This window comes from Phyllobates terribilis, unplaced genomic scaffold (assembly GCF_046119375.1).
Source record: "Phyllobates terribilis strain yellow unplaced genomic scaffold, ASM4611937v1 Scaffold_7__3_contigs__length_470593459, whole genome shotgun sequence".
Classification (NCBI taxonomy): Eukaryota; Metazoa; Chordata; class Amphibia; order Anura; family Dendrobatidae; genus Phyllobates; species Phyllobates terribilis.
The window spans coordinates 163,636,012-163,649,576 of record NW_027362767.1 but is presented as its reverse complement, the minus strand read 5'-3'; the positions used below and the strand labels follow the sequence as shown (position 1 = coordinate 163,649,576).

Genomic DNA, 13,565 nt, shown 5'->3' with positions numbered 1-13,565 from the left:
TGGCTAGAATCAATGGCTAGAATCCTAGCTGAGCTGAATGTACTTGGGCAAATCTTCAAGATCCGCTACTGGCACTTTCTGTACAATTGTAAAACAATGCGTTCCTAATGTACTTGATGGGCAACTGGAGTCTGGAGATGCTGCAGCCAGGGGAGCATGTTTTGGCAATGTAGGATGCTAATAAGACATTTTGGAGAAATGGCTGTATCACTGGTTCCACGACCAAATCTACGTAATGCCGAGCTGTTAGTGTACCGGGAATGTAGACTAGAGGGATCTGACTATTGAATACTTGCCACATCATAATCCAAGAAAAAGAACCAATATGACATTCATTTTTGAAGGCCTTTTCATGGTATTGTTCACATGTTCTCCAGACCAATCTCCATTTCTCATGTCATCCAAGAAAATAGTGGAACTCATTGCTGATGAGGATAGACCTCCATTACAGCCTCCAATAACATCTTGCTCTTTACCATGATATCCTTTGAGAGCAGTGGGATGAGGTTAATGAAGACAGCTTCACGATTGAACGTCACTTTGCTCCTACTGCCAGGATTATGGTGTGGGATGGTGTAATGTGCTATAGCCGTACCCATCTAGTCCCTTTTCCAGATAAAGTAAAAGCTTGGTGTTACATTGATTTGGTTATGGTATTAGTAGTGTGCCAATTTCTCCAAAGTGTCCCTGGAGCGAGTCTGACCAGTAGATAATCATGCTAAAACAGTGTGATATGACATACAGTGACGACGAAAGTTTTGCATTTTTTTTCAACTGTGATTACTTCTGTGTGATTGTTGTGATGCCATTTCCCTGGTGCTGAATTGAACGTGCATGAACTTGTCATCGTGAAAGACCTTAATTTTAACCAAAATGCTTTTGAATATAGGTATGGTAATTTAATTAAAGAAAACTGACTGCCAAAAGTTTTGCATCTACTATTTATTGATCACAACATAGAGAGTAATTCATTGTTTACAATGATATAACTTAGTATTTTGTAACATAACCTCTTGCTGTAATTCCTGCACCGCACCGACGGGGCATTGACGCCACTCGGGTATTCAAGACATCTTGAGGGATCTTGCTCCATTCCATTTGCAAATCTGCAAACAATTAATTTTTATTGATATTGGTACAGGCCCCCATTCGTCACCCTAACTCACCCAAAAGGTGCTCTATAGGGTGTAAATCAGGTGATTGGCTTGGCCATTGCAACAAGCAATAATTTTTCTTTGCTAATCAATTTTTGACTAAATTGGATGTGTGCTTAGGATTAGAGATGAGCGAATATGTTTGAAAAACGATCGCCAATTTCAAATTCAGCACAAAAATTGCAAATTCGGATTAGTGATCGGACTCACAAGCATTTTTACTTAAAATCGGCAAAATTCGGTAAATGTGTGGGAAATTATTGTGTTTTCACCACAGTAATTTTATCACTTTGGCTAGGATAGTGATGCTGTATGATGAGGGGGGGGAATTTTTTGATGAGGGGGGGGAGCTCAGATGAGCGGCGTGCTTGTAATCTCATTTTTTTCCCCAACTTTGTGTGCAAATTGCAGCTAACCAATCAGGGCGCAGGAACCATCCACAATGTCCAGACACAAGGGCTTGTGCTATTGGCTGCTGAAATCACATGTCCCTCTCTATATATCTATATAAAGAGCAGACATGTTGTTTTAGCGCCATTTTGTGACTATAGCAGGTCAGATAGTTTAAATAGCTAGCGTCCTGTGTGGCTGTGAAATCGACCTTCCAGTAGATTTTTTTCTTGTGCCATTAGTGAGGTCCAGATAAAGACAGGAGGGCACATTTCAGCATAGAACTCTGTTATGCACTGCTTCTATTGAGCTCCATGCACGAGTACACCTTTAAAAATCTAATTTTGCCTGTTACAAACATGATATAGCACGCAATATTTCAACTTGTCATTTTGTAGCAGTGAAATTCAGCTGTATGCAAAGCTCGTTCAGAGTAAAAAAAAAAATTTTTTTAGTTACATAATATAACAGGGGAGATCTCAGTTTGATATTGTTCGGAGCATATATTCTGCTTTATGCAGGCCTCATCCACAATAAAAAAAAAATATTTTTTCTGTTACTAACATGATAAAGTAGGCCAGATCTCAGTTTGAGCTCGTTTGGAGCATATATTCTATTCCAAACAGGCCTTATTCACGGTAGAAAAAAATATTTTCTTATGTTACTAATGTGATGCAGTAGGCTAGATTTCAGATTGAATTTCTTTCAGCATATATTCTATGCCATACAGCCTCATTCACAGTAAAAAACATAATTTTTTGCTGCTAATAGCATGCTCCAACCACACTATCTGAGCAACATTTGTGGGAAAAAGTGAGGTCTCGGTGGAAAGGAGAATAGGCTTGGTGTACAAGGTGTAGATGGGGTAGGTGAAAGCTCTAGAGAACCAAAACCATCACATCCTATCCAAAGACAACTGACAACTTCTGTTACTGGACGGGCTATTCCACTCCCTTTCTTAGGCAGCCGCACAGCGGTACACCTTGTAGATAAGGGCCAGAAAGAGTATGTGCTCCAGTGCATGCAAGCGCTGCATCAAGTGGTCTCTTCTCTTCCTCCACCCCAACATCACACACAGTACAGTCCTCAGAGGTGGCACCCCAATTACCATTGTTTCCCCCTGAATCACAACTTTCCAACCGCCCAACTGACTGTAGGGAACCACAGTTGGGAGGGACTGCAGAGCTGTTCACACATTCTATGCCATGGGCATCAGAGGCCTGCTCCAAAGATTAACAAACTCAAGAGGAGGAAAGCATCTGCACCGATGCCCAAAATTTTTTTAGGCTGGATTCGGGTCAGGACGAAGTAGGGTCAGAGCAGAATCCTGACCCTCGCCACCAGATGTTAACCCACAGGGAAAAGTTGATTCTGATAAGACTCAGATACCTGAGGCTCACGCGGACTGTACTGGGCTGCAAGGCAGCAAGAGGAGAAGGGTGACTCTCAGGACAAGGAATGGAAGAAAAGAGAGAATGATGATGAGGTTGTATATCCCACTTGGTGTTAACCCAGAGACATGCAGCTGAGTAACTCAGCAGAGGAGGTGGAGGAGGAGGTTAAATTGCAGCCTACTGCACAGACACGACGAGCACTGCATCCTCAGACACAACTGTGGCTGTGGCCAGCAGAGGTCATAGGTCTGCAGGTCGCAGGGGCTGCAATGGTTGCCTTGACTGTGCCTTTTTTGAGACCACAAAGGATGAGCCAATTCATGTTATCTGCCAACTTTGCAAAAAAAAGATTCAATAGTAAAAATTTCAATAATTTGACTACATGCATGAACACTCACATGCGCGATCAACATGCATTAGTCTGGCAATCTTACTGTGATAAAATGTGGACCAGAGGTCCTCAAGAACCATCGGCAGCCCCATCAATTGCATCTGCTGCTTCTTCCTCCTCCATCGCCGTGCCAAGTGTTTTCATGCAGGTCTCCGATCGCAGAACCTACACTTGTTTACCCTCTCCAGTCAGGCTAAGTGAAAGCCTGTCAGCTGTAACAGAAGCGGAAATGCCTGCTGTTTTTTCTTCACCGAGCACACCCTATCTTTCTTAATCCATCGTAATATCTCCGCCTGCACCTCACTCACAGTCCAGCAGTTTGTCATGTTCACCCTACTCTGCTTTCTCTCAGGACAGCAGCCAGCTCTCAGTTCTGCAGTTGTGGTCACGTAAAAGATTGTTTCCTTTTACACATGTCAAAGCTAAGAGGTTGAACTCCACCATCTCCAATCTGTTGGCCATGAAAATGCTGCCTTTCCGCCTGGTGGATACAGATGGTTTCTGAAAGCTGATGGCCATCGCAGACCCCCCAGTACCAGTTGTCCAGTCACCATTACGTCTCTCAGAAAGCTGTGCCTGTGCTGCACCAGCATTTGCAGACAATATCACCTGTTCCTTGACTAAATCTATGTCTGCCAGGGTGCATCTCACCCCAGACCCCTCTTTGAGTAAGCATGGCATTACATCTCACCGACTGGGCACTGCATTACTCTGGTGGCTGTTTTTTGCAGGCGAGGAAGGGGCTGCTCCACAAGTCTTGGAATCCCCAAGGCTTGCGGGACAAACCTCTGTATCTAATACTTCCTCTTCTGCTACTACTGCCAAACACCTCCTCTAGGGACTCCACCTGTGACCTCAAACTCTGCTCTTTATGAGACACTTGTTACAACAGTGCAGAGCCAATCCCTGCCACCTCCGTACTGTGCAGTCAGGGCTCACCGCAATTAGGCATTGTTAAAATTAATATGCCTTGGAGATCGCAGTCATACAGGTGAAGAGTTGTGAACAGCTATCCATGTCAAGTTTGAGCAATGGCTGTCTATGCTGAACCCTGGAGCCAGGGAAGGCCATATGCGATAACGGTGCAAACCTGGTGATGGCCCTACGCCGGGGCAACCTCACACATGTGCTTTGCATGGCTCACATCCTCAACCTTGTGGTATAGCAATTTCTCCACCTCTTTTCTGGCCTGTATGCGCTGCTGAAGAAAGCAGAAAGGCTGTGTGCTCACTTTCCGCCATTCGCACCCCTCAGGTCTTTGACTTGCATTGATATAGAGGTCTTAGTCCATGCCAGTTAACTGGCTGATATGTGATGTACTGACACGATGGAATTACACTCTGCACATGTTGCAGCAACTATGACAGCAGCGATGAGTTCTGATGCAGTATCTCATGTCGTATAGCCTGGGCCAAAGCAGTATGGATGTGGTGCAAATATACTTGAGGAGTGGGTACAGATTAAAGACCTCTGCTCTCTTTTGCACAGTTATGAAATGACTACTAAGATGGTTAGCGGTGATGATGCTGTCATCAGCATCACTATTCCGGTTATCTACATGCTGGAGCACACTTTGAATAATCTTCTGGAGGGGGTGGTGATCCCAGAGGAAGAGAAGGAAGCAAAGGCGGATGTAGAAGGGATAACAATGTCTCTAAGTTCCAGACTGTCGTCACACAGGTGGGTGCCAATGGAGGGTGGATTACAGTGACCGAGGGGGGCTGATGGTACCTACAGACTGTTAGTAAAGATAGAGGAGGAAGAGGTGATGGGAGAGCAACAGTCAGGAGATAAAGAGGATAATGATCCCCTCTCTGTTGTCCATGGATGGTGGGAGGGGGACAGAGGAAACAGGCATCAGTGTTACCCAACCACCAACATAGCATGGCCTTGGACCTCATGGAAGAGCCTGACACATGAGCGCCTTCTTGCTGCACTATCTGCAACATGGTCCCCATATAGTTAGGATTCAAAACAGTGCTGATTACTGGTTTGCCACTATGTTAGATCCAGGCTACAAGAGTAAAGTTTGTCAGATGTTTCCTGCCCTGAAAAGGGACCCACGCTATCTGGCATATCGAAACACGCTTTTACACAACCTTAAAAGAGGTTTTCCCCAAGACAGCAGTAAGGCACACAGTGTGCATCACAACTCTACACTTCCAACCTCAGGAACATCAATTTGTCAACAGAAAAACAGTAGCAGAAGCAGGATAAGTGGCAGAAGCAATTTCTGTGTGTCCTTTCACACATTTTTTAGACCAGCTTGTGCAACAGCAGAACAGAGTACAAGTCTGACACGTGGTGAATGACTGGAGAGTATGGAGCAGGAGCATCTCAAGCTCAATATCAATACCATCATGGAGGGTTTGGACCCTTTTACATTTTGGTCTTCAAAAATGGAAGAGTGGGCTGAGCTCGTGTATCACGCCTTGAAGATTTTATCAAGCTCGGCAGCCAGCGTTCTCTCAGAACATGTCTTCACCGTTGGTGGTGGTGTCTTGACTAGTGTTGAGCAAGCACTAAAATGCTTGGGTACTCGTTGCTCGGGCTGAGCAAATTGTAATGCATGAGTGCTCATTCCGTGTAACAAGCACAATGTAAGTCTATGGGAAACTATCATTTTTCCGGTCCTTGCCCCCTCCCGGCGGTCTGCAGAGGGCCTAAAAATTGCCCAAACTGATGGGAAAAGTGCTCAAATGACATGGGATCAGCATGGGGAAGACCCCTGGAAGCGGGTCTGCTATAAAGTTATAGGGTATGCAGTGAGTCCAACGGCTGCCAAAATTTTGGAAAAACCCCAATAACAATTTAAAGACACATAGAGCTGGGCCACAGTAACAACATATTTCCATTAGAAAGGAGCAGGTCTGCTATACAGTTAAAGGGTATGCAGTGAGTGCAACGGCTGCCAAAATTTAGGAAAAACATCAATAACAATTTAAGGACACATAGAGCTGGGCCATAGTAATGACATGTTCCCATTAGAAAGGAGCGGTTCTCCCATCCTGTTCTTGCGTATGCAGTGAATGCAATGGCTGCCAAAAATTTGGAGGCACTCCAATGCCCTTTGAAAGAGACGTAGAAGAGGAACTGCTGAAAAAATGTTCCCATTATTAGGAAGTGGGTCTCCCATACTTTTTGCCTATGCAGTGAATGCAATGGCTGCTAAAAAATTGGAGGAACTCCAATGCCCCTTGCAAGAGACGTAGAGGTCGGAGTGCCTCCTGAAAACAATGTTCCCATTATTAGGAAGTGAGTTTCACATGCTGTTTGCCCCTTGCAAGATACGTATATATGGTGATATGGTAGATATGATGGTGGAGGATCAGGATGAGGAAAAGGAGGAGGACAAGAGCAAATAGACAAAATCAGAAGACATATACCCATGTCTGGTTGTGAAGACAGAGGTGCATGCGAATACAGTTAGACCTCCCTAAAAAAAAACACTGTATTTGTGTATATGTTAAGCTGCTATAATTCAGTAGTTTTGAGAAGTCTGGCCTAATACAGCCCTTGTTCATTTTTTAAGAGTCAGCCTGTCAGCATTTTAAGTTGACAGGCGGATGCGCCTATTGGTTATAATTCCACCAGCGGCACTAAAAACCCGCTCTGACAAAATGCTAGGGGCAGGGCAGGTCAGGACCTCCAAGGCGTAGAGAGCCAGTTTATGCCACGTGTCCAGCTTGGATACCCAATAATTATCAGGCACAGAGGAATCACGGAGGATGTTGGTATGGTCAGCCAGGTACTCCTTCAGCATCTTCCCAAACTTTTCTCTCCTTGCAACAAGGCTTGTGCGATGAGAGGGTCTGAGAAAACTGTCCCAGAACTTTGACAGTATTCCCCTGCCTCTGCTGGATTGGATTTGTGTCTTTCTCACCTGTACTCCCTTAGTTGTCCAACGAACTGTGACCTCTGCTGCCAGCATTTTCAGATGTGAATTTTTTTAATAATTCTGCAACAAGGGCCTTCTGGTACTGCCCCATTTTATTAGGCCTGTCCGCCGTGGGAATAAGAGATAGAAAGTTCTCTTTGTAGTGTGGGTCTAGAAGTGTCACCAACCACTAATGACTGTCACCCAAAATTTGGACAACGCAAGGGTCACGGGAAGGCAGCATAACATAAATTCAGCCATGTGTGCCAGAGTGCTAACAGGCAAGACTTCCGTGTCCTTACCAAGAGGACGACTGACCATGCTTTCCTCCTCATCCTCCTCCCTGTCCTCAGGCCATTCACGCTGAACAGACGGTATGACAGTTGAGCAGGTAGTACTGTCTATAGCACAGGAAACTATCTCCTGTTCTTCCTCATCAGAGCCACCACCAGGTTCCGGCTATTATCACACACGACCATACCTGGCTGTAAGTTCAGTGGTGGGCATTTTGGAGATGGAGGCTGAAGAGGAGGAGGAGGTGCAGGAGCTGTAGAAAGTGGGGGCAACCCTGATTGACCCAGGGCCCGCAATCCTTGGCGTCCGGATGACGTGTTCCATCCCAAGATCTGACTGGGTCCCGACTTCCACTGTATTAACCCATATATGTGTGCTGTCAGCGAAATGTGCCGTCCAACCCACAAGCACTTGTCCACATGTCCGTGGTAAGGTTGATTTTCCCAGTAACTTCGTTGTTGAGGGCACGGCTAATATTGTGGGACATGTACTTGTGCAATGCGGGGACGTCAACCTGGAGAAATAGTGGTGGCTGGGGAATGAGTACCGAAGGACGGCCGCCGCCATCAGGTTGAGGAAAACATTCATCTCCATGAGCCTAAAAGGCAACATTCAGAGCGTAAGCATTCGCAAAATGCGTGAATTTGGCAGTGTGGCCTGTGGGGCATTGGCTGCGTATTTGCGCTTGCGTTCCAAGGACTAAACGCTGTGCTGGGACAATGACATGGATGTGCTTGCTGATGGTGCTAGTTGAGAGTGTGCAATGACAGGTGCAAGGCGGGACTCTTGTACAGGGGATTTTCGTGCACACACAATGGAACAACAGCGGAAGAAGCAGTGGTGTCAGCCGCAGACACTGTTTCTGGATCCTGGGATTCAGCCCACTGAGTCAGTTGCTTTGCTGTCATGTGCCTGAACATGTTGGTGGTGGTCACGCTGCTAGTTTTGCTACCCCTGTTGATTCTGGCCTGACAGATGGTGAAAATAGCCTTTTTGGAGTTATATGCAGACTCGGGAAGACCTAACAGTTGTACTGGCAACTTCCGTTGTGTTGGGGCTACGGGAAATGCTTTCCCGCCTTGTGTCTGCGGCCACCACACTGCTTCTTCCTGCCTGTTGTGGTGCTCTGCCTCCCTCCCCCTGTGTGCTGTTGTCCTCGCTCTGCATGTCCCCCTGCCAGGTTGGGTCAGTTACTATATCATCCACCACCTCGTCTTCCACTTCCGCACCCTGGTCCTCCTCTTGACTTTCTGGCAATTGTGTCTCATCATCATCCATCTCTGCAGTAATTGCAGTTTCCCACCATTGCCTTCATGTGACCGTGGCTGCTCAAATATTTCGGCTGCACGCATTCTACTCTTGACTCACTTGAGGCTGGCCGGGTGAGAGCCCGAATCTACAAATGGAAAAGTGAACAGCTCTTTGGAGTGTCCAAGTGTGGCATGGTGGGAGGAAGGAGGATCAGGGTGAGGAATATGCGTTCCAGACTCATGGCTACTGAGACTTGACCATGTGGAAGACAGGGTGGTGGGGGTGGTGGCAAAGTGACTGGAAGCATTATCTGCTATCCAACCAACAACCTTTTGATATTGCTCTGTGCTCTATAGTGGTGTTCTGCGGTTCCCTAGTAATTGGGACAGGAAGGATGAGCGATAAGATGTGGGTGTTTGTTGAAGCACAATTTCAGTTTGCCCACAGCCTCAGCCTCTGCATGCACCATCACCATCATGTCCACTTCCCTGTTCCTTGCCATGCACCTTGCCCATTTTAAATGGAGGACAATATTTTCCATATTCAGTACAAATGGCTGGATTTGAAACGCAGTTATATGTGATACGTCTGACGGAAAACCACGGTTTTAAAGGGAACCTGTTATTATCAGTTGGAGTATGTAAACTCCCCCCGGGTTGTTGTTTGTGATGGAATGTGCATCACTAACATGCTTATGGCATTAAAATCTGTGCTGTAAAAAACACTTTTTGTACTTATATCTTACTTGCTTGTTTAGTCATAGGGGTGTACCTTTCCTTCTTCAGTGCGGCTTGCCCCGCCCACTCAATTTGAATTACCCCCCCCCCGTTGTGTGCAACGTCACATGAATAGGTTTGCTGTGGTCATGCTGATGCTGTGACCCATACTTGCGCTATGTGTATTGAACAGCCGCACGTGTGCAGTGATGATCAGCCCCAGCACGTGCGCAGTGGCAATTGGCTCCCGTGCATGCGCAGTGACAAGCGGCTCATGTGCACGCGTGGGAGCCTATCAGCCTATCAACACTACGCACACTCGGGAGCCGATCATCACTGCGCATGCACTGGGGCCGATTATCACTGCAAATGCGCCGCCGTTCAATGCACATTGCACAAGCATGGGTCACAGCATCAGCGTGAGCACAGCAAGCCTATTCCTGTGACGTCGGTATACGTCGGGGGCAATTCAAATCGAGTGGGTGGGGCAAGCTGGACTGAATAAGGAAAGAAACACCACTATGACTAAATGAGCAAGTAAAATATAAGTACATAAAGTGATTTTTACAAAAGATTACAGCACTGATTTTAATACAAAAAGCATGTTAGTTATGCATATTGCATCGCTAACAATAACCTGGGGGCAGTTTACATGCTCCAACTGACATGACAGGTTCCCTTTAAACACACAACTGGCAGACTTTAAATGGAGTAGAATATTTGTCACGTTCCCCAAAAATGTCAGGATTATTACCGCAGTAATATTTCACTACCTGAGATGGACAAGTTTCTCTGCTTCCACAATACAGCACTGCTATTAAAATCAACCAAACCTGGCTGTATGCTGCTAACAAGCAAGCAAATGGAGCAGTGAAATGGTGTATTATATTGCTATTCACCAAAATGAACAGGATTAAGAGCAAAAAGATTATTAGCCCTGATATCTAGAGCTATGGATATGAGTAACAGCAGCAGAAAGAACATGCAATGTACTCTATACTGTTGTATATGGTCTCCACAAACTCTGCCTGCCTAACTCCTGCTATCACCAGGATTGATATGCATCAGAATTAGTCCTTAGAAGGACTGTTAGTGTAGATTTCTAATAGTGTGGAATACCTCCCTAAAACAACCGCCAATTCTCTTCCTTACTCAGCAGCACCTCTTCCTACTCAGCCTGCTTGACCAGTACACGGTGACGAGCATAGGGTCCCGGGTCTAATATAGACTTGATGACGCTATGCGGCCAACCAATCATTGTAATGCCACAACCAACATGGCTGCAGCATTACAGTGACTGGCAGGCAATCCCCACATGTTAATTTTCTGTCTAAACAGCACCAAACATGTGGGGCGGGGACTCGAGCTCCAGCCAGAGAATTTCAAAATTACTCGCAATTAAATATTATTGGCAGATATTAAATACACTTTAAAGTTAAGCCCAAAATTGGCACTGAGTGTTCAACGCAGAAGAAAAGGCGAGGTTCACACTTGTCAAACCCCCAGTTTTTCTATCTTTAAGTGCCATAGTATTAAGATTTTTACAAAAATAAATTCAATTTAAGAATATCTTGAATTAGATTCTTTCTCACGGTGTCTTTGACATCCTTATTTCTGACACTGTAGATGATAGGGTTCAGCATGGGTGTTACAGTTGAGTAGAGGATGGAGACAGACTTGTCTATGTCTGGAGAAGAACGGGAATGTGGCCGTAAATACAGAATCATAATGGTCCCATAGTAAAAAGTCACCACAATGATGTGGGAGGCACATGTGGACATAGCTTTATACCTCCCATCAGAAGAATTGATCCTCAAGATGGTGGACAGAATATGAAAATATGAAAACAGAATCAAGAGAAAGTTTAAGCTAACTATCATCCCTGCTGTAATATACATTGATAATTCATGGGGCCAAGTGTCACTGCAGGATATTTGTAAAAATGGAGGGACCTCGCAAAAGAAGTGGTTGACTTGATGGGAATGGCAGAAGGACATTTGGAAGGTATAAATCACTTGTATAGTAGAGTTGATGAAGCATGAGGTCCATGACACAGCGACCAGACTGATACACATCTTCTTGCTCATGATGGTGTTGTAGTGCAAAGGTTTACAAATGGCAGCAAATCTATCATAAGCCATTACAGTAAGTAGCAAACACTCTGTAGACCCAAAAGACAAATGAAAGTGCATCTGGATGGCACATTCCAGTAGAGAGATGCTCTTGTCTGTGGATAATGTGTTCTTTAGAATTTTAGGGACCACGGTGGTAGAGAAGCAAATGTCAATGAAGGAAAGGTTCGTTAGAAAAAAGTACATGGGAGTCTGAAGCTTTGGATTGATAGTTACCACTATGATCAGTAGAAAATTTGCTAAGAGTGTTGTCACATAGATGACCAAGAAAGCAAGAAAGCCAATAACCTTCCAGTAAGGAACATCGGACAAACCAAGGAGAATAAAACTGGTCGCAGAGGATTGGTTAAATGGATCCATAGCATATAAACAAGAACCTGACATGGAAAAAATATAAATATGAAAATGTACTTTTCGAGATAATCAACTCTACTAACTAGATCTAAGAGCAAGAAACTCTGAACATTATGTAATCCTATCTTAAATATTACGACCATAGTTTGCTTTAGAAATAGTCCCAAAATGTGCTACACTGCATGTTCTTAGGACTTTCTTTTTCCATGAGATCTTTTCATGGAATTTGAAGGACTATGTGTGAATGATTAAGTGAGTCATAAATATGTAAGGAGGGCTCTTTGTTCCCTATGCAATGCTGGCTGCAGAATGACTTAATTGAAAATCCTTTGTTGAGTTTATAATTTTTTTTATCTGTCTTTTTCAAGACTCCTCTCATCTGATTTATGACCACGTCAAAGTTCATCTCAACTTTGATGTGGTTAGTGGTCATAAACAAGCACAGAGGAGGGCAGTAAAAGGCATTTAAAAGAGATACAAACTCCCTGACACCGCAAAGTTACTTATGATTCGCGGATAACTCCTTCTGTAGCCAGGAAAAGACAGTGCAACCCAGAGTTAATCAGTGCAAAAGTTTGTACTAAAACCCGATGGGAAAAACTATGTTTAGCCAAATGTCCCCAAATGTGTTAAAATCCTTCATTGCACTTGACTTGTGTATTTGCTTTCCTCATGGAAAATGAAATGGCCAGACCTTCCCTTAAAAAAAGTGTAATGAAAATGACAGTCACCATGTATTACAGTGTAAAAACATACTGCAGCAGGTAATACTTACAAAAGTTTATAAAAATGTACAAAATAAAATAATATTGTACCGACATTTTTTTATACACATGCCCGAAATTAATTCCACCCTACTAACTGGGAAGAGGAAAAAAAAGACAACAGTCAGTTACCGAAGACATTGGTTGAGCCATATGTTTATTCAATTATTTGATTCAATGCATATGCTGATCTTTGAAGAGGTTCTCTAATCATTCACATTTATAGCATTTTCAAATGAAATACCATGCATGTCCCATAGATGTGAGTGCCAAATATCTTTAGAATGGGGCACTAGAGAGTTCTTATCAATGGAGAGGTGGCCAAGGTTGAGTGTCTGCCTAAATTCATGCAGGGGAACCTCCATTTCTCAGCCATTTATATGATACGCAATTAATAAATGCCATTAATGCACCAGATGCAACTTCCCCTTAAAGACGATATGAACATTTTGTAGGTCAGAAGTGTCAACGCTAGTAAGGTAGCTGGAAAGTGATGAGTAAAAGGTAAATGAAAGTCTTGATTCTGACAAAAAGAAGAAAACACCTTAAGTGCATGATAGAGTTATGTTATGGTAACCATATACAGTACAGACCAAAAGTTTGGACACACCTTCTCATTTAAAGATTTTTCTGTATTTTCATGACTATGAAAATTGTACATTCAAACTGAAGGCATCAAAACTATGAATTAACACATGTGGAATTATATACTTAACAAAAAAGTGTGAAACAACTGAAAATATGTCTTATATTCTAGGTTCTTCAAAGTAGCCACCTTTTGCTTTGATGACTGCTTTGCACACTCTTGGCATTCTCTTGATGAGCTTCAAGAGGTAGTCACCGGAAAT

The 13,565-nt window shown here is 44.0% G+C and overlaps 1 protein-coding gene across 1 annotated transcript; it reads right to left on the bottom strand.

Moving 5' to 3' along the window:
* Positions 1–11,008: 11,008 nt before the first annotated feature.
* Positions 11,009–11,959, bottom strand: LOC141153018 (olfactory receptor 5AS1-like). Its single transcript, XM_073637691.1, has one exon. It carries the CDS (start codon positions 11,957–11,959, stop codon positions 11,009–11,011), a length of 951 nt encoding a protein of 316 aa, XP_073493792.1.
* Positions 11,960–13,565: the final 1,606 nt, after the last annotated feature.